This window comes from Dermacentor andersoni, chromosome 9 (assembly GCF_023375885.2).
Source record: "Dermacentor andersoni chromosome 9, qqDerAnde1_hic_scaffold, whole genome shotgun sequence".
Taxonomy (NCBI): domain Eukaryota; kingdom Metazoa; phylum Arthropoda; class Arachnida; order Ixodida; family Ixodidae; genus Dermacentor; species Dermacentor andersoni.
Genome location: NC_092822.1, coordinates 8,648,574 through 8,666,828, shown reverse-complemented (window position 1 = coordinate 8,666,828; position 18,255 = coordinate 8,648,574). Strand labels below are relative to the sequence as shown.

At 49.7% G+C, this 18,255-nt stretch overlaps 2 protein-coding genes across 9 annotated transcripts in view; one reads left to right on the top strand and one right to left on the bottom strand.

Moving 5' to 3' along the window:
• Positions 1 to 699: 699 nt before the first annotated feature.
• ND-13B (NADH dehydrogenase (ubiquinone) subunit ND-13B) lies at positions 700 to 4,778 on the bottom strand. The gene is made up of 5 exons (XM_050174691.3): positions 4,687 to 4,778; positions 4,521 to 4,565; positions 4,339 to 4,455; positions 3,981 to 4,046; positions 700 to 989 (listed from the first exon to the last, which is right to left on the bottom strand). The coding sequence occupies exons 1-5, from the start codon at positions 4,705 to 4,707 to the stop codon at positions 885 to 887; spliced, it is 354 nt and encodes a 117-aa protein (XP_050030648.1). The 5' UTR covers positions 4,708 to 4,778; the 3' UTR covers positions 700 to 884.
• A 2,576-nt stretch (positions 4,779 to 7,354) lies between these two features.
• The window catches only part of shot (dystonin-like protein short stop), a 306,414-nt gene continuing 295,513 nt past the window's right edge, over positions 7,355 to 18,255 (top strand). For 2 of the 8 annotated variants that reach the window (XM_055068486.2, XM_055068482.2), the window contains exon 1: positions 7,368 to 8,148. In XM_055068486.2, the coding sequence (XP_054924461.1) occupies positions 8,052 to 8,148 (97 nt within the window). In that variant the 5' untranslated portion in view covers positions 7,368 to 8,051. Of the gene's footprint in view, positions 8,149 to 18,255 lie in introns of all 8 variants that reach the window. The other 6 variants (XM_055068490.2, XM_055068489.2, XM_055068487.2 and 3 more) reach the window with 5 other exon arrangements.

The following is an 18,255-nucleotide window of genomic DNA, read 5'->3' as shown; positions in this document are numbered from 1 at the left end:
TCTGTAGCTCTGATGATCCATCATTTATCTGCCCTATGCATTACATGGCCTGCGCAGCTCAATTTTTTTCTCTTAATGTCAACTAGAATATAGGCTTTTTGGTTCCATTGCTCTTTCCATGTCCTTCATTTGTACTCGAGCTTCTGTTATGATAACAAGTTACAATTACTGTAGTAGCGACTTCTGTGAATTTCGCATTACATTCTGTGTGGCTTTTAAATGTAAAATGGATACAGGCAATGTTAGTTGAACCAAAAAGTGCTGAACTATTCTTTAATGGTTTTTGGGTCAATGTTAGTATAATGCACATACAAATATAATAAGCTTTGCGTGGATTTTTGCTCCTACTATATGTTACAGCATCGGAAATATGTGCCAACTCAAATCATTAAATGAGCCAGGCAACCTCTAAAAATAATACTGTTAATTGTTGCATGCAGGAAATATTGACGTTCTTGATGCTCACCCCTGCATTTAGCATTCTTGTAATCTGTAGAACCATGTACTCAGTTTAGGTTACTTCAGAATATTGTTTATTATCTTTCATATTTAACTACACACCCCACAAATGCTCAAAAGGTTCAATTTGACTGTGTCACTTGTTTTATCCTACAATAACCAGTACCTTCAAAACCTCTTTGTCCTGCTGCAAAACAATGAGCAGATATGTTGCATACAGTGAGAGATCGCAGAGACTGGTGAAGTGGTTGATATTAATTTATTCTACTTAACTATAAGTGACACAAAGCAAACAGCTTTAAACAAGGTTGCAAGGAAAGCCACCTTAGTAAGCTATCCATCCAGTTGCCATCTTAGACACGAAGTGACTTGCTAGAAGTCATCGTGCAGCTATGGCTGGCTGTGGCTACTCATCATCATCCTCATCACTTGGGTGGCCAGCTCCACTGGCCAGCAGGCGACTTTGCAATCAGGGGTTCCCATGGCTTCCAATTTAGCATGCGCCTCGCCAGAACCAGCTCACCTTCAGCCTGAAAGGTAGACAGATACCTCAGTTCTACTGTATTCACTTGAATGATGCATGACCATATAGCGCTTACATTTGCTTGATTTTATTTCTTTCTTATCATTTACCACTCACAATTAGCTGATCCTGGGGTTAAATTAGGCTTCTCAGACTGCTGATAAAGCACAAAAGAAAGAACTGGAATATGATTGCTACACTATATTGGCACATATATTAAGCAATTACTGAATCCAAAATTGCAAGGTCAGTGTAGATTCAATAATCTTGCTGTGTTACAACATTCATTGAAGGAAAAAAAACAGTCACAAAAGACGAGAGAGGTTCACACCACAACGACTGATGAACCTCTCTTGTCTATTGTGACTGGTTTTTTCCTTCAACTATGTACCAACTGGCCCGGATTTCAACCCTTCTGCACAACATTCATGCTCCTTATGCCATCCTTATATCAGAGATGCAGTAGCTAGTAATCAAGTGCTGCAAATAAAACTGTAATGTTAACAAACGTAGTGCCATCAGATGTGAGCATCTATTGTCAAAAATTGGGTTATCTTGAACAGTAATTTCATTAAATACAAAATTTGCCCTGTAGATGACCCAGTGCTCAATACCACTAAAGCAAGCACAAAATTGAATTACGCTGGTTGGTCAATTTAGCTAGTACAAATAGTTATGCTCAGACAGAAGGCACTCCAGCCTAAAGCTACTGTTGGACTTCATAGACTAATCAAAATTTAGCAGCACTTTCTAGGTGCACAAAGTCCAAGAACTGTATGTTTTGTTGCAGTTCACACATTCAGTTTTATGTTTGGAGCTGGGAACTCAAAGTATATAAAGGCATACAGCAATACGTTAATGGAGATACTGTGCAATAGCAGCTGGACCGCCTGCAAGCAGGCCAGCATCAACTGTGGGTGCGTAAGTGAACCAAAGAAATTTGGTACCTGAAACTCATGGAAAAATGTAGTAGTGTTACAAGTTCTCTTTGTAACTGGAGAACTGCACATTTCATTGCTATGGGCAATAATACCTAATATTCTGGAGTGTAGACACTGGGTTAAGTTGTGGGGTTTTACGTGCCAAAACCACTTTCTGATTATGAGGCACGCCGTAGTGGGGGACTCCGGAAATTTCGACCACCTGGGGTTCTTTAACGTGCACCTAAATCTAAGTACACGGGTGTTTTCGCATTTCGCCCCCATCGAAATGCGGCCGCCGTGGCCGGGATTCGATCCCGCGACCTCGTGCTCAGCAGCCCAACACCATAGCCACTGAGCAACCACGGCGGGTAGTGTAGACACTGAACTAAAAAGAAAAATGTTACACAAACAGGCTAGCTGTTGCCTTTTTTTGTAGTGTTACGGTTCACTTTGTGCGGCAATGAATGGATCGAATGCCAAATGCATAGGACACGGCATGCCTAACCATCACGCTTGTCAACATGAACTGACTGGCCCGTCGGGTGTGTGCGACGGGATCATGCGTAGAATGTGCAAATTCTACTACCCTCTTTACGACATTCAACCCTTCTACGTCAAGGGGTGGATTCCCTCCTGTGTCCCTCCATCTGGGTTGACCTGACGTGTCCTGACAAAGCTCTCTACCAGGGGGCAGCAGGGAATGAGGATGCCCAGATGGTGGAGGGTATGTGAAAGCCAGCAAGCCACCACATGCTGAACGCTTTTTTTTTTTTCTCCTTGGAGTGCACTGCTCACTCGTAACAACATATTAAACTTCTGTTATTTGTTTTTACATCACCTCGCCTTCCCCGCCGAACCTTCTCCAGTGGTCAACCTGGCTCGAGCTCCAAGCAGACGCTGTTGAAGGTTTACAAAAGCTCGTCCCCTTAACCACAGACTTTCCCATAATATAACAACTGCTTCTAGACTCAGTTTGTATTTGCTGCAAGACCTATTTGTTGCTGAAATGACACGCATACAGAAAGAAAGACAGTCTGATGATGGCACCTTATACCTGTGTCACACGGGCACATTTGGAAGGCCTTCCAGTCGACGGCCTTCGAAACGCCACAACTCTATCGACTCAAAGGAGTTGTCGCGCTGCTACACGGCACTTTTCAAAGTCCGCTGAGTGGTTCAGGCGTGTCTCGTAAAATTGTGTGGCGCTGCGGATCTTTATTTTCATTTTCATGTCACGAAATGTGAAACAACATTAAAACCATTTAAAGCACTATAATTTCTTTTACGTTTCTTTATACATTAAAAAAAGGCACATGGAGTAGAGGGAGAGTGTACTAGGCAACGTGGAGGAATGAATGAACACAAGCACGTCGCTGTTGTCGAGAATATGCGCAGTTCGCACATATCAAGTGGCAAACATACTTTATTGAATAATTAATAAAACTCATATATAGTATTTTTAGAGTGTTTTGGTTTGATTTGTTCTTTCTTACCGTGAGTACGAGCGCGCTGTGAACGAGAGGACATGTTCGCGCTGTTTCCGCTTCCGTTGCTCAAAGGCCATCGAGATTTCGATAGAGTTGTAGGGTGCTCCATTGACTCGATAGACTATTGACTCGCCGGCCTTCGAAAGCGCCCGTGTAGCAGCTCGAACTTGACCTTTGAGTCAACTGACTATCGGTTGGAAGGCCTTCCAAACGCCCATGTGACACGGGTATTATATACCTTATGGAACAGGTGGCAGTTAAAGAACACACTCGGGCCAGTTGGCACATACTTGATAGCGAAAGAAACAGCACTTATAACAGGACATAATGTGGAGTACAAACAGTATTTGTGTATGTCATTCTGCTTTATGTCCTGCTGTAAGGGCTCTTTCTTTCATTAACACATGAATTTTTTATGACTACTTTATGCTGCCAAATCACACACTGTGCACACACTAAGTGCACAAGTGCAGCAGCTTCAGCTTGTGATGGATACGACCAGTGTCCCAGGATTAAATATGCACGGCCTACATCATTGCTCAGCAGAGAATATTTGCAACATTAGAAATGCTGTAAAAATGATCCAACCTGCTTGATCACTTGCTCAATCTGTCCTGCCCCAATGCGCTTTTCCAGTTGCACGATGTCCTTTTCCTGCGAGTAGATGAAAGACCTAGGTCAGGGCATTATCGCCAGATACAAACCGGCTACGCAGGTTTGTATCTCTCGCTGATGCTACAGCGAGAGATGACGAGGTTATGCTGATCGCGGTGGCAGCAAACCATCTACCTCGGATGATGTTAATCGTTTCAGCACACTAGCTGAGACCTAACAGATATACTTTTGTTGTATGTGATTATGTTTAGCAACCCCTCTACGCAGAAACCACAGTGCAGACAAAACGCTTTCACGTTACAAACGTGGTAAACGCAATCCGGGTACTCACGCTTTGAACCAGTGAGAGACGCTCGTTCACGATCTGTTCCGTGTAGCGCCTGTAAGCTGCGCTTTCCGGCAACTTCGCAAGTGCCCGCAAGATTTTATTGTACACTATTGTCAGCTCCTGCATTCAAAAAGATCTACTATTAGTGCCGGCCTACGCTAAGGACAAGGACTACGAGTACGAACGTGGTGCGGGTTTTTGCATACTGCTAGTCCAGTCAGCCCGGTCGTCTGAAAAGAAGAAAAAAAGAAGAGAGATCGGTGCATAGTGGCATGACTCTCGATACAGTATGCAGATGTAGCATATCACGCTTGAGTTTACGAGTGTGAAGCACAGAAACTACAGAAATACCTTCTTTATCACGCCAGCCATTTCGACCGATCGTAGCAGAAGGTACCTATGAAATCCTTCTGCAGGACGATGATGATGATGATGGTGCGCAAAATAGTAGGTGTTCAAAACATGGCGAGCATGGCGAGTGCGATACCGGTGTCACACGTACATTTCTGATCGCGATCAGGGCTGATTCGGATCGAATTTCTCGATCGCAATCAACAATGGTCGCTGCTACACGGTCCGATGATCCGGATCGAGTTATCATTATCTGCTGATCGTAAGAAACTCTCAGAACTGCATAATATATTAGCTACAAATTCAAAATGAATTTTGACAGTAGTTCAATTTTACAGTTTATTAATGCTGGCAAAAAATTTTTACACATTTTTATTGAGCTGGCTTCACTTTTTGTTTTTAACGTTTTTCAGAATACTGCTTTAGAGGGCGCAGACGTCAGCCTGCGATCGCGATCAAGGGCCCTCCGGCCCTCATCGCGATTCTCGATTCGCGATCGCCCAGATCCGCTGGGTCCCGATCGCAAATGACCGTGTGTCAACAGCCGATCGCGATCAGAAGCGTACGTGTGACACCGGCAGGACACCTGCAGTACGCAAAAGCATAGAGTTGGTTGCTCTATAGTATGCGCAAAAGCAAAAGCCTTTGAGATTTAGTTCTGTTATTATAATAGAGCTATCGCTAGTGTAGCTATATGACCTGAAGAACATCGCTGGTCAAATATACTTACGTCTTGTCAGTGTGAAATCATTTCTTTTAATTAAGTCATTGAAACTATTTCAGTAGACAAAGTCGAAACTCCAACGACAACATTCACGAAGTAGCCAAACCCAATCTTGAATACTATGCTATGGCTATGCTTTCATGCACTGCAAACGCCAAAAGAATCCGTTCGATTTGCCTGCGCCACTGTGAACCAGTTCACGGCGATTCACGAGTTGTTAAGGGTCTGTTCGATTCGCTTGCACCACTGTGAACCAGTTCACGGCTGTTCACGAGAAGTTCAGAAACTGTGCAGCTCGAATCCGTAGGTGCAGACCCAGCGAAACACACGAAATGAATGCAAAGCTGCAGACGCGGTGTAGGCGTTAAGCTATGTCTGACGAATGTGCACGGAGTGCGTAAGTTTGAGAGCTCCTGAACAGCAGTATGATTGGTTTCTGGGGCGTAAATACACACCACAGTTGCGTAGACACGTCAGACGTGTTTAAGGGGCGTTTTAACGGTGCTCGCGCCCGTGTGCTGCGTCGTCTGCTGCGCCGCTGCTTCGCACCTGTATGCCGGCACCGACAGTGGAGCGGGTGCAGCAATCACGAACCAGCCCTGCACCTTTCCTGTACCTTTTGAAACGAACGTCCTGGTTCTGCGGGCGACACTGCTGCACCGCTGAAATTAACGGCAGGGTGCAGGACCTCGCGAACTGGTTCAAGTGGTGCAGGCGAATCGAACGTCCCCTAAGAAATGGTGCAGTTCGATTTCTGTGGTGCAGGCACAGCGCGACACTCGAAGCGAATGCCAAGGTGCAGACGCGGTGCAGGCGTTATGATTTGTCCAACAAATGTGCACGGAGTGCGTAAGTTTGAGATGACCTGAACTGCTGGTGCTATCGACCTCTGAGATGTAAGTACACCCGCGCCTGCGTAGACACGATAGGCGCACGTAAGCTGGATTTCAACGGCGCTTGCGGCCGTGTGCTGCGTCGTCTGCTGCGCTGCTGCTTCGCACCTGTGCGCCTTAGTACCGACATGGTGCAGAATTGGAACCAGCCCTACACCGTTTTTGCACCTTTTGAAACGAGCGGTGTGGTTCAGAGGGCGCCATTGCTGCACCGCTGAAACGGATGTCAGGGCAACACCTCGTGGACTGTTTCAGGTGGTGCAGGAGAATAGAACGTGTCTGTCAGAACACGTCGTGGTCGTAATTTTCTGATATATGGTCACTATAATGACCACGCACCAAGGGCGCTGCTATGCGACCTTGGTATGCCCTTTATAACTGTTCGGCAACTTTGACGAAACGTTTGAGTACAGACCTAATAAGTGGCAATACAATGTTAGCATATCTGGATACTTCACTGCGCGGAGTTTAAGCGCGTAACCTTTTGTTGTCATCTTCATTTGAGGTGCAGAACAACATTTACATGTATAGAAAACATGCTCCTTGTGAATTTTGTTGAACATAAATTTTGTGATGACGCGCCAAGCATCTTTCACAACGCGCCAATCTGTCTCTCAGCAAATTTTCTCATTTCCCCCTTCTCTTTATTATTATTTTATTATTTTGTTTTATGTACCCTGGCGAATGAGTTTTACTCATTAAAAGCGGTAGCAATTGAACGCATTACATAGTCGAGATGAGTGATCGATCGAACGAACAAAAACTATCTATAACGCTTGTCACCAGCATTGTACATACAATATTCTATCTTGCTGTACACTGCTGAAATCACATACTTGCGTCAACACTGCACTTTATTTTCGGCTGCATTGTGTCATTCTGCATAACCAGTATGGTAGTTCAATACGATCTGAAGTTGTTGACCATGCGAGCTGCTACACTTCCCACGGCAATGCTTCAAGAACTAAATACTGCGTTTGTACCGCACTGCTAAAGAATTATGAGCAGCTGCCTGTGAACAAAACTATAAAATATTTCCCTTTAACTTTTATTCACATACGCGAACAATAATATTTGTTTTAGTCATGGGAGGGCGCATGTATCAGTTTACACCGTGGTTTGGTGGTAGAATATGGTCATATGGTCGTCAGATGGTGTGGAGTTGTGTGAGCAGTGTTATGAACAGGCACGAATAACTTTTTCCCTCTCGCACCAGCGTTGGCGCTTGTGGCGTCCTCTGTTGTCGCAAACTAAAATTGCGTAGCAGGTCGCGCGCGCGGCGGCCGCACGTTACGCTGCGAGCGCCTACGCGAAGCCCAGCGGAGACCGACGCCGCGGACTCTCCCTCTTCCGGTTAGGCCTACACGCCTTTCCCCATTGCGAAAGCGTCGTCCGTGTATGGCCGTGGGATCAGCGTCGGCGGCCAGCAGCAGCAGCAGCCTGGAAAACCAGTGAAGCGTCGGATGCGGCGGCCCGTCCGGCGGCCGGAGCAGTGCGTGTAGTGTGGCAGTGTGTGGCAGTGCGAGCCATCGTCGCTAGTGGGGCCGCAGCGTGCGCGATGTGAGCGCGCAAAGCTGGCCAAGCCCCGGTCGCGCAGCTGGACGGACTGCCTGGTGTCCGGCCCGTGGCCGGCGCCACCGCCGCCTCCGCAGCGCTCGGTGTCGTCGCTGCTCTCGGCGGCCGGCGGCGGGAGAGGCCTCGCCGCCGCTGGCTCCTGGTACGGTTCGTTCGGCTCGCACGCCGCGCCCATGGACCTGGGCCCGAGCCTTGCCGAGTGGACGCGCGAGCAGCCGCTCAGCATCCTGCAGTTGGACCCGGCCGATCGGGCCGTACTCCGCATCGCCGGTGAGCAGCAGCCATCGATCCGCTATTTTCGGTTCCCCCCACCATAAACCCGGCGACGCCGCCGCGTCGCAGGCGCTGCTCTTCTTTCCCCTTGCTCTGTCGCGGCGGCGATCGTGCTTTGTGTGCTGCCGCGCCGGTTCGCTGCCTTGCAAGAGTGGGGACGCGGCGGCGGCGGCGGCGTCTGTTGGCCGTACACGCCGCGACTGCGGTATCGCGAGAAAGCTTCCCTTCACGAATCCGCGACGAAAACGAAAACTGAAAGTGCCCGCGGCACACTGATCAAGTCGAGAGCACGCGGACGAACTCTCTCGTTGTCATAGTTTCGCAATGCCCCGAAGTGACAGAACCGAGTTCATTTACCAGCGCCGGCAGGTTTGGAAAAGAGCGTTCGGCGCGTTCGCATTAACCGGCTGTTCCTTCCGGCAGAAGCCCTCCGGTGTGCAGCAGCTGTTGCCGGCCGGCCAGCGTGTAGTTTCAACCTTTTCTTTTTTCTTCGCCGGTAGCGTTTTTCGAGCGCTGCTCGACCGGGCGTTTGCTTCGGGAGGAAGATCGACGTCGTACGAAACGCGTGGGCGATTGATGGGGGGGGGGGGGGGGGGGGGGGGGAGGTCCCGAGTCGAGTCAGGCGCGGCACGCGTTTCTCCCTGTAGAAAAAAAGCTTGTGCAATCGCCCGCTTCCCCCTTCGCTGACTGCTCTGCTTCCGTTACCGGCTCGTCTCGCATGTTACGACGAAAGTGGCCAAGTCCTGAAGAGATAGTGAACGGCGGGAAAAGTAGCGCAAGTCAGAGGAAACGGCGAGGCTTATATCTGCTGTTTATAGGCAGCGTATGTGGATAGGATAGGAATAAACTTTATTTGTCCAAGTGTTCTTGTGCAGTTGTTCTTGGGCGGTCCGCTTTGATCCACGTTAGCCGAAAGCAAAAAAAAAATTAGGCACGCGTTCAGTCGAGCAGCTCGAGAGAGCCGGAGGGAGGGATTCTCGAGAGACGTCGTCGCCTGGGCGCCAGAACTGGCACGCAGCACCGCAGGAGATACGAACTGCGGGCGTCTGCTGGGGCGAGGCGCCACAGAGAAAGCCCTCCTGGCATGCGCATTTTCGAACGACCGAAATTTGTTCCACGGAAGAGAGGTGCCGACGGCTGGTCGGATGCCAGAGCAGTTGTTCCTGTCCGCAGGGGGTCCGAGTGCCGGAGCGGGCTATAAATGAACTGGTGTTTACAAACAATCGCCGCTCTCGTGACACGTGCGCGTGCATTGGGAGCGTGCCCAGCCGATGCAGCGCAATAACGCCGCCTCGCGTTTCGTGGCCACGCGCGCGATCGTCAGCGCGGACGCGCTTCCGCGTGGTGACGTCGTCGATGCCGTGCCGACGTGCCATATAGCGGCGGCTTTCATTTAGACGCACCCTGTGGGTGCCGAAACAGCGCGCGACGAAGAAAGTCGGCAAGAGATCGGCCAAGAGCTTGGTGCGAACACATACCGCAGACATCATTTTGTTTTCCTTTTATCCCACTGCATTAGCGGTGACAGGATTATCGATCATTGCAATGTATACTTAGTGTATTTTACTGTGCAAAGTGAATCGACGTTGCATCAGTTCGCCCAGTGGCACTCGCGTAGTGTCATTGATGTGGCTCTGGCGCATGTGCGCTGACCGCAGATAACTAGTTTTTAATTCTTGCGAGTAGTTGGAGCTGGTCACACGAGTTTTCATTAAAGCTTGATGCATGTGCAACGTGTTGAAAGGAAATCGCTTCGAGTCGTCATGCGTTTATTGCTGATACAACCAGCATGTTTTCGATGAGGCACGCATATTGCGCGTCGTGCAATATGCGTGGCCACTGCGGTCACCTTGCGCCACTTGGTCGCGCTTAGTAAGCTCGACGTTTTTGTGTTCGACAATATTTGAGCGTCCGCTTCGTGCCAAGGCAAACTAACTTGCACGCAATTGATGCGTCAGACGTAAAATCAAATCAAACGTACCGATGACCGTCTGTCAGCTGCGCCATTTTTGCGCTCTGCCGCCAAACCAGCCGAACTTCGAACTTTGGTGCTCCGAAGATCGGCCACAAAGATTACATTTCACTTTGTTCAGAAATGAGAGAATGTTAGATATTTGATTCTGTATTCGGAGCTCGTTTTTCTCAAATATTCGTATTCGGTTCCATTCGCAGCGAATACGATTTTTTCGAACACATCCTGTAGTCAGTTACGAACAGTAGCAGCAGACGAATAATAAAGGACACTGATGGCTAGCTTTGACTGGTGTAGATGGTCGTTCCCGAGCTCCATTCGCTCTTCCTTGTCAAAATACGAGTTCATAATTAATCGGGATAACGGTTCCCGAACACTGAACCCCACGCCCGAACCGAGGTACCGGTGAAGTCAGTGTACAGAGGTCTGGGATGACTCGTTTGTGAAGAAGCTCGCAAAAGCAGCCACGTTAAGTCTTGTATCACGTTATCATGCACTGTAACTTCTGTGACACCACGAGAAGCTTCATGGTGTGTGAATTTAAAGGCTACGTCGTCGATCGTATCTTTCCGGCTGACCAAAACTCCGCTCGCGGTCAAGACTGATCTGTTCGGCATTCCAAAAGGCGACATCCGTGAATCTAGCTTCGTTTAATATATTTCACCCTGGTACCAGTTCAGTTCCAACACAGGGCTCTCTCCTGTTGCCGCTGTGCAGCTCCCGGTGTCGGCCACGTGCGAATTTGCAGACTTGGTCAGCTAGGCCTCTTCTAACACAATTTATATTCGCCTCCCTCGCTAGAGATTTGCTGCACCAATCTTGGAACTCTGTGTTATTTGCTCCTGTACCGAGTTACACGAGAGCAGGAACAACTGTATCGGGTTCAGGAGCTCAGTCCAGGGTCTTGGAGTAGGCGACTGGGACATAGGCAAGGGAGTCAGCCGATGTCCCACCCAAGTGTCTTGGTAAGCACTATTGATGGGCAACTGGTAAAAGTCCATTTCGAAGCTCGGATTCCTTATTAACTCCAGCAATCTGCTGGAGGAGTCATCAACACAGGGTTGTCCTTTTCTTACACCTCTTAACGTCACTCCCTATCGGAGTAGTGTTGTCCCGGTGCCTTTCCAAGGTCGTGCACGGCGCTCCATTTGTCTGGACCCGAACTGCAGCTGTGCACACCTTTCTCCGGACCAGTATTCACAAGCCGCTCGTCATCAAATACGGATGGCGTCGCAACGGCACTAGTGCATGAGTAATTATTTTTTTCTTCCACCACAGTACATGATAGCGTAGGTAAGTACATAACCCGGATTATGCGGCTTCCGAGTTCTGTCAGAGCCATAATATTCCTTGTCAGTGGATGTCGCCCTAGAAGAAATCTCGCCACCAGAAAGGCTGGACCGCGAATCCACGAATGATCTACCGTCGGCGTTGTCATCGTAGCCGCCGTTATCGCTGGGGCAATCGCTGATTTATGTGGAAGCTTTGACTTTGCATGGCCCTCTAGAATATTTTAGGCCGAACCTTGTCTCACCTAGAAGAGATACGACGTTGTCTGTGAGCGCTGCCGCATTTACTTGCATGTAATATTCACTGATAACCATTGCATTAACTTCAGATAGGGACCGGCATTCGAGGCGAAAGGAACAAGCGGTCTCATTGGTCCGCAGCCCGCTGTCTCGCGGCGTTCGTTGGCCTGCGTCTGACGACCCCCGGGTTCCCCGAAGTGTGGTGCAGCGCCTCGGGTGCGGCAGGCGGGCTCCAGCCGACGGGGGGGAGTCGGCCGCTCCCGTTTGTCAGCGGCGCCTCGTGGACGTCGGCGAGCGACGCCGCGGAGGAATGCGGCCCGCGCGTCGCTGCGTGCCATGTGCCGACAGTGCGTCGACCATTGAAATTCAAAGCGCTTGCCCCGATTCGTGACCGAGCGAGGCGTGGTGACGACGAGCTTTCTTGTTTGCGTGCCGGCCAAGTGAGCCCGACTGTCGTTTCCGACGAGAGCCTCGACCGAAGGGAACAGAGACGGTGAGACCTTATCGGTGAAGCTGGCGCCCGAATTGTGACCAAGGACGCGCGTGACATTTGCACTACTGCACACATGGAATAAATGGAACAAAGGGAGTGTCTGTTCTGAACACGTCTTAAATGCGATGGTCGTTGATTACTAAAGTGCTTGCAAACTCTTTGGTGCCGACAGTTGGCCATCCATCTTTGACACACGTTTTCGCAGCAGACACGTCCCGTTGGGCGACGTGTGGATTACTCAACGTGTGGACATTTTCTCGGTGCTGCGGCCACTAGTGACTCATTATCTGCGGGCCGTATTAAATGAAACACTTTATTGAATAAAGGGGTTGTCATTCCTAGTTTACCTTAACGGCAGGTGCCATCCCCTGTTTGCTTTCCCGCGGAACTGACCGAGAAAACCGTCTCAATTGGCGCCACATTGTCTACACTGGCTGCGGCACATAAAAAAGGGTGTGTTCCAATCCTGGCCAGCATCGGAGGCAGTCTAGGTAGACAGCTGAGGAGACAGCCGAGAAAGCTTCGAGGCCAAGTAATGGAACGTGTTTCGAGCCGTCTGGAAGGCTGTATGGATGGATGGATGGATGGATGTCATGAGTGTCCCTTTTGGAACGGTGCAGTGGATTGCGCCACCCAGCTCTTGCTTTTATACTGCCTAATGTGCTACCTAGGTTAAAAGAGAAATAGAGGTAAAAACCAATATGAACTCCCGCAACCAAATTTTCTGACCACCTATTGCGAACTTTGCTTTTGTACGTCTCCGTTTTCTGTCGTTTCCCTACCTTTCTTCCACCAATCCTCCAATCGCCTCTTACTAATCCCTATCGCGGACATGTTTTCCACTGCTCTCGCTGAACCCAAGGGCTTCAAGGAGGCCAGTGGTGCCTAAATCGACCGCTGGGCAGACGTCTTCACATTCTAATAAAACATGCTCTATCGTTTCCCTAGCTTTACCGCAGCAAGCACATGCTTCTTCTTCCTTATTATTCGTTAAGGGCATACGATAGCGTGTCTGCGTTAATTTGATTATGCACAGACGACCTTCCCGTCAAGTTTCCAAGGGCCCTGCTTAGCCGCCATCTTATTTGGACAGGAAAGTAGCCTGCATCATTTTTCACTTCGATGCTGTCTTCGCGAAGCTGTATACTTTGACGTATTCGTGAGAATTGGAACGAGACTTGAATAAGATGGCCGCTGTCTGCTTAGCCGTCTACTTTGCCGTCTGCGGCGAGTATTGGAACACGGCGAGAGACTCATTCTGTCTCCCTTGTGTACTTTTTGCAAGACAGGTAATAGCATTGAATGGCGAGCATCTTTTTGTACATTCTCGTTGGGCACTCGTTTCAGATGTATACTCGCGGCATGACTTGTCGCCACAGCCATCCTTTCTATAACAGCCCCAGCATTGCGGCCAAAAGGATATATATACTCGTATATGTGTGCGCGCACGCATAGAACTGTTCGAATCATCTTTCCTTATCAGGATATTGGGGATCGCCGCGTATCTGAATGCTGTCGCGGACAATGCAGTTCTTTCTAATCTGCTCTACTGCAGGTGCCGTACATCCTTTGTACAACTCTAATCGAAATTGACTCGGGAAGCTTGCCAAATATCATCGGCACTGGTGGCCGCTCTCTAATTCTCTAAATATAGCGGCTGTGTTTCGAGACGCGAGCAGGTGCAAAGCCTGGTGTACTTTGACGATCATACGAGCGCGCCGCCTCTTGTAATAAATCAGCTTTTGTTTGAGGTTAACGGCGTACGCGTCATTAGAGAACGCTAGCCGATTACGGAACCGGATTTCACCCACTTGGTGGTCCGCAAAATGAACGCTGTCCGAAACGGCGCCAAGAGCGCTCTTAATTCCTCGACGGCGTGTCGAGATGAGCGCGTTCGATAAACGGGACGAACCTGTGTCTTGTCTTCATTCGTTTCTTGGTCGGCCTGCTTGGCTTTGATTGCTACGATATGTATGAGAGACTGTTACGATGGGATATCATGCGAAGGAGATATCATGCGATGTAGTGCGTATGTCTGTTCATTGGCCGATCTCCCCGGAAAAAGAAATGTGATTGACGTACATACGCTCAGGAGGTATACACGACGGAGCTATATATGGCGCCCTTTATAGTGCGACAGAGCAAAGGTCTGTGAAGCCCAGTAGCAGAGGGTTCCAGATAAATTTTGAGCGCGTGACTCTCATCAACCAGCCCTGACGCGCGCTCCTCGATCCCCCTACTCCCAAAAAAATACATTTAGAGATTTGCATAGTCTATAGAATTTCCTATATGAGTACACTGCAGAATGTGGATGACAGTCCGTGCACTTATGACTCGTGGCCCTACCTTTTAGCCCTGATGTCAAAGTTGTCTGTAAATAACGCGTTAGCAAATTACACGAACCACAAAAGGAAGGAAATTTACACAGGAAGGCCCCTCCCTGTGTAAATATCAAAGGCCAAGTCTATTATACGGCTGAGCTGTCTACGTGAAATATGGGAAATAGTTGACGTTCATGTATCGTTATGATTCAGTGTTAGCGGTGAAGGTCAGCGGCGCAAGCTACTGCACCGAGCGCGAGAGTAATGATAAGCGCGATAAGAGCAAGCGGTCAAATATACGGCGTGAACGGGGCAGCGAGAACACGCCTGTGCGAACAGGTCGTGCGGCAGCTGAGCCAGGCTCGCTCATTCATTCGCGACGAATGCGCAGCGCCAGAGCTCCACACCGCTCCCCGTTCTGGTGCATCAGCGGGACGCGGCTCCTGTGTGCTCTTCTCGATGTGGCTGCGCTCTCTGAACCAGCAGTTCTCGTGAGGGTGCCGTGCGCGGTGCCCTCTGTAGTCTTCTGTAATCTTTCACTTGAGCCTTGAACCAGCCAAAAGGTTAGAGCGTGAAAATGAGTGCCAGAACAACCCTGTCCAGGGTCATCAGAGGGTGAAACCAGAGAATGACACTCAGTGCCACAAAGCTTGGATGCCTCATGTGTTGCAGCAATTGAGTGCTCCAATTGCCATGACGAGCTGGTGTACCTGCTGCTTTCATGCCAGCCAGATCACCAAGGTATGTGATGACGCAGCCAATGTAGATGACAGCCCAGCAGACACCATGGGTAGCAGGAAGTGTCCTCCAGAGAGGGGAACCCTCCCCGATGGCCCACAGAGTGTGACTGTCTACTGGCAGCCACAGCAGAATCGGGAGCTAAAACAGTGTTGTTCTGTACACCCGGCTGTGGACCACCACCGACATTGTTACCTTTAGTGACAGGCAGCTGGCAAGCAAGTAAACACTTCTTGAGATAACTCCACAGAGGATTTCAAATGCTCTGCATACTTTTGGCCAGCAAAGAACACTGTGCTGGAAGCAGAACTGCAGTGTAAGGCCAATGTCCCACAGCATGCTCATCAGGGGGCTTTTATTTTACACATGCACGACAAATATCCGCGGCAACGGGCCCAGTTTCGTGCGGCCACAATCAGCAGAGGGATATTTCGAGTACACCATAGAATAGAGAAGAGTACACTCTTGTTCGAGTATCCACAGCCATAGTTCGAGTACAGTTCGAAGCATTCACCAGTGTTATACCCTGATCACAATCATTCAGGCATCCAACTTGTGCCTCACCCCGATCCTTTAACGTAACTGGTGCAACGAAATCGGGAAGCATTTGTGTCCGCGCTTATCGCGAATATCGGCTATAGCGCTGCATCGCGCCGTCTGCTATATATACCGGGAGTTTTCACGACGCCTGCGCTTCCAACGTAGCGCCGAAGAACCGTGAACCCGTGCTGAACCGGCCTTGCACGAAGTCAGATCGAAGAGCGCGGTACCGACGGCGTGCTCGAGGCACCGCGTCAAATCGAGGACGAAGGTGTTCCACTAGCTCCGCCAACTATATAGTGCAGAAGAGACCTACTATCGACCACAGCTGCACCATGGCGATGTGGGCTTGTTGGCGTATACACATATTGACCGTGCGTGTCCAACGTGCCTTCTTTTGTCCTCGGGTTTCTCTGCGCTCAACTGAGCCACAGAACGGAGACGTTTCGTGAAAATAGCTGTGGACGGCCACTCAAATGAAGGCCTCGAGATCTGCGATATATCTTTAAAGGCTTAACCCCACGAGGGCGATTTTGCGCGCCACGTCGACGAGTGACAGCTTCGAGCGACAAAAGGGGCCGTCGCTTGAGCAGATAGCTCGGTCTTGTCGCGCGATCGCTCGGTTCTGGAAATATAGAATTCGTCGCCCGGAAGTGCTACGAGCGACTAGACAATAGCGTGAAGGCGGAACTGGATGTATACATCACTCAAGTACCGATTGTCGCACGGAACGAGCAAACGAATGAATTTTTATACGTGCAAGGATAAGAACCTACTGCAAGACCTTGAGAAATATTTTGTGCTGCTCTTTACAGTAAAACACATCAACTTAAATTAATGAAGCACCCGGCACGCCAATTACGATGCGGGAAACACCGGGCAGACGTTGCTCAAAGTCGTCGCTCGCATGGGGTGCGACCTGTAGGCGACGAGCGTACGCGACAGCCACCTTCATCGCATCGCTTGTCGCGCACAAGATCGCTTGCACGGTGTTCGCGGCAACGACGACGGCGCGATGGTTCAGTGGACATACGGCGCTCTGCCGCTCAGTATAGGAGGCTGCGGGTTCGACTCCAAGCCGCAGCGACTGCATTTTTATAGGCGCTGAATGCAAAAACGTTCGCGTACCGCGCTTTGAGGGCACGTGAACTATAACCCCAGGTGGTCGAAATTAAACCGGAGCTCTTTGTTATGCTACGGCGTCTCGCCCAGCCTCTATCGCTGATTCGCATTGGATGTCGCGGATAAATCAATCGTCAATCTTCCGTGCAAAGACGGTCACGACGAACACGATAGTTGCAACAGACATGACGAAATTTGGCTGACAATATAGTGTTCGAAGGTATCCGCGACAGGCAGAGAGATTGAGTATATATGCGTATATACTGATGAGCAAGTAAGTGTAGACGGCGGCGGCCAGCTCCGGCAGCGCATGCGCAGAACAACTTGCCCTGAACCAGCAAGCTTTATAAACCGCATATTCCGATCACGACGCTCGCTTCCCCCGCGCTGCAGAGAACTTAAGCGGCACTTTGCGAACACAGAACGCCGCCAGAATCAAATATCTGGGTAAGGGTGCGCGGCCAACAAAGAAAAGCGACACACCTGAAAGAGAAGGGGGGTGGGGGGCGACCCCGTGCTATAGTGGGATCCAATAAAATGGGGCAAGCAAAATAACTTACAGCCGCGTATCCGCACATAACTACACCGCGGGATTATATCGCGGGCCGACCATTGTTGTTTCCATAGCAAAATCGATTGCAGGGATTTCCCCGCACTCGATTTAATGTTTTTGTATTTCTTCCCCCGTCCGCGCAAATGAGTAACCCTCAGCTGGTGATCCGTGGTGCCCTCCCCCCCCTCACTCTCTCTCTCGCTTGCGTCATAATAGTCGTTCGATTATCTCCTGTCATTGTGTCGTCTTCCCGCACTTTTTGTTTCCTTTTCGCTTTAGCGCAAGCGCACGTCGTTGCTCAGGGGCGCCGCTGGCATCACGCGAACTTGACGACGCGCGTCTTCGATCGTGCGAGCTGCGCGACTCCGTTGCGACGCCGGGCCTGCTTCCGCGTCTGGTGTCTCTTTTTTGGGGAAGCTGTAGTAGCTGTAAGCAGACGCACACACCACCCGTATGTAAGAAATGGAATTGTGTAGTTGTATATGCCGACGAACGTTCTTCATTAGTTCGTTCGTCTGGACCTAGGTGACGCCACATTTCCTTCGGACTTGTTTTTTTTTTTTTTAACAGTTTTTCTTTAACAGGCGTTGGTAGCAGCTATCTGAAACATATTGATCATCGATGTGTTCAGCTGGCGAGGGAAGTCTCCAGGAAAGAAAACTTTGTTCGACCCTGCCTAGATTTGAATTCTGGGTGCGCCGCATGTGAGCCGTCGTGCCGACGTTGTCATCATTGCCGTCGCTGTCGATGTTTATCACTGTCCCCGGGCCATTTTCTTGTGTGTGGGCGGGGGGCGACAGCAGACTTTTCCTTTAGAGCGGACCCCTCCATTTTTT

Excerpts from the sequence above, each read along its gene's own strand:
- ND-13B (XM_050174691.3), bottom strand. The coding sequence starts at position 4,707 with ATGGCTGGCGTGATAAAGAAG. Across the intron at positions 4,456-4,520 it reads TATGCAAAAACCCGCACCAC|GAGCTGACAATAGTGTACAA; the intron begins GTTCGTACTCGT and ends TTTTGAATGCAG. Across the intron at positions 990-3,980 it reads TTGAGCAAGTGATCAAGCAG|GCTGAAGGTGAGCTGGTTCT; the intron begins GTTGGATCATTT and ends TCTACCTTTCAG.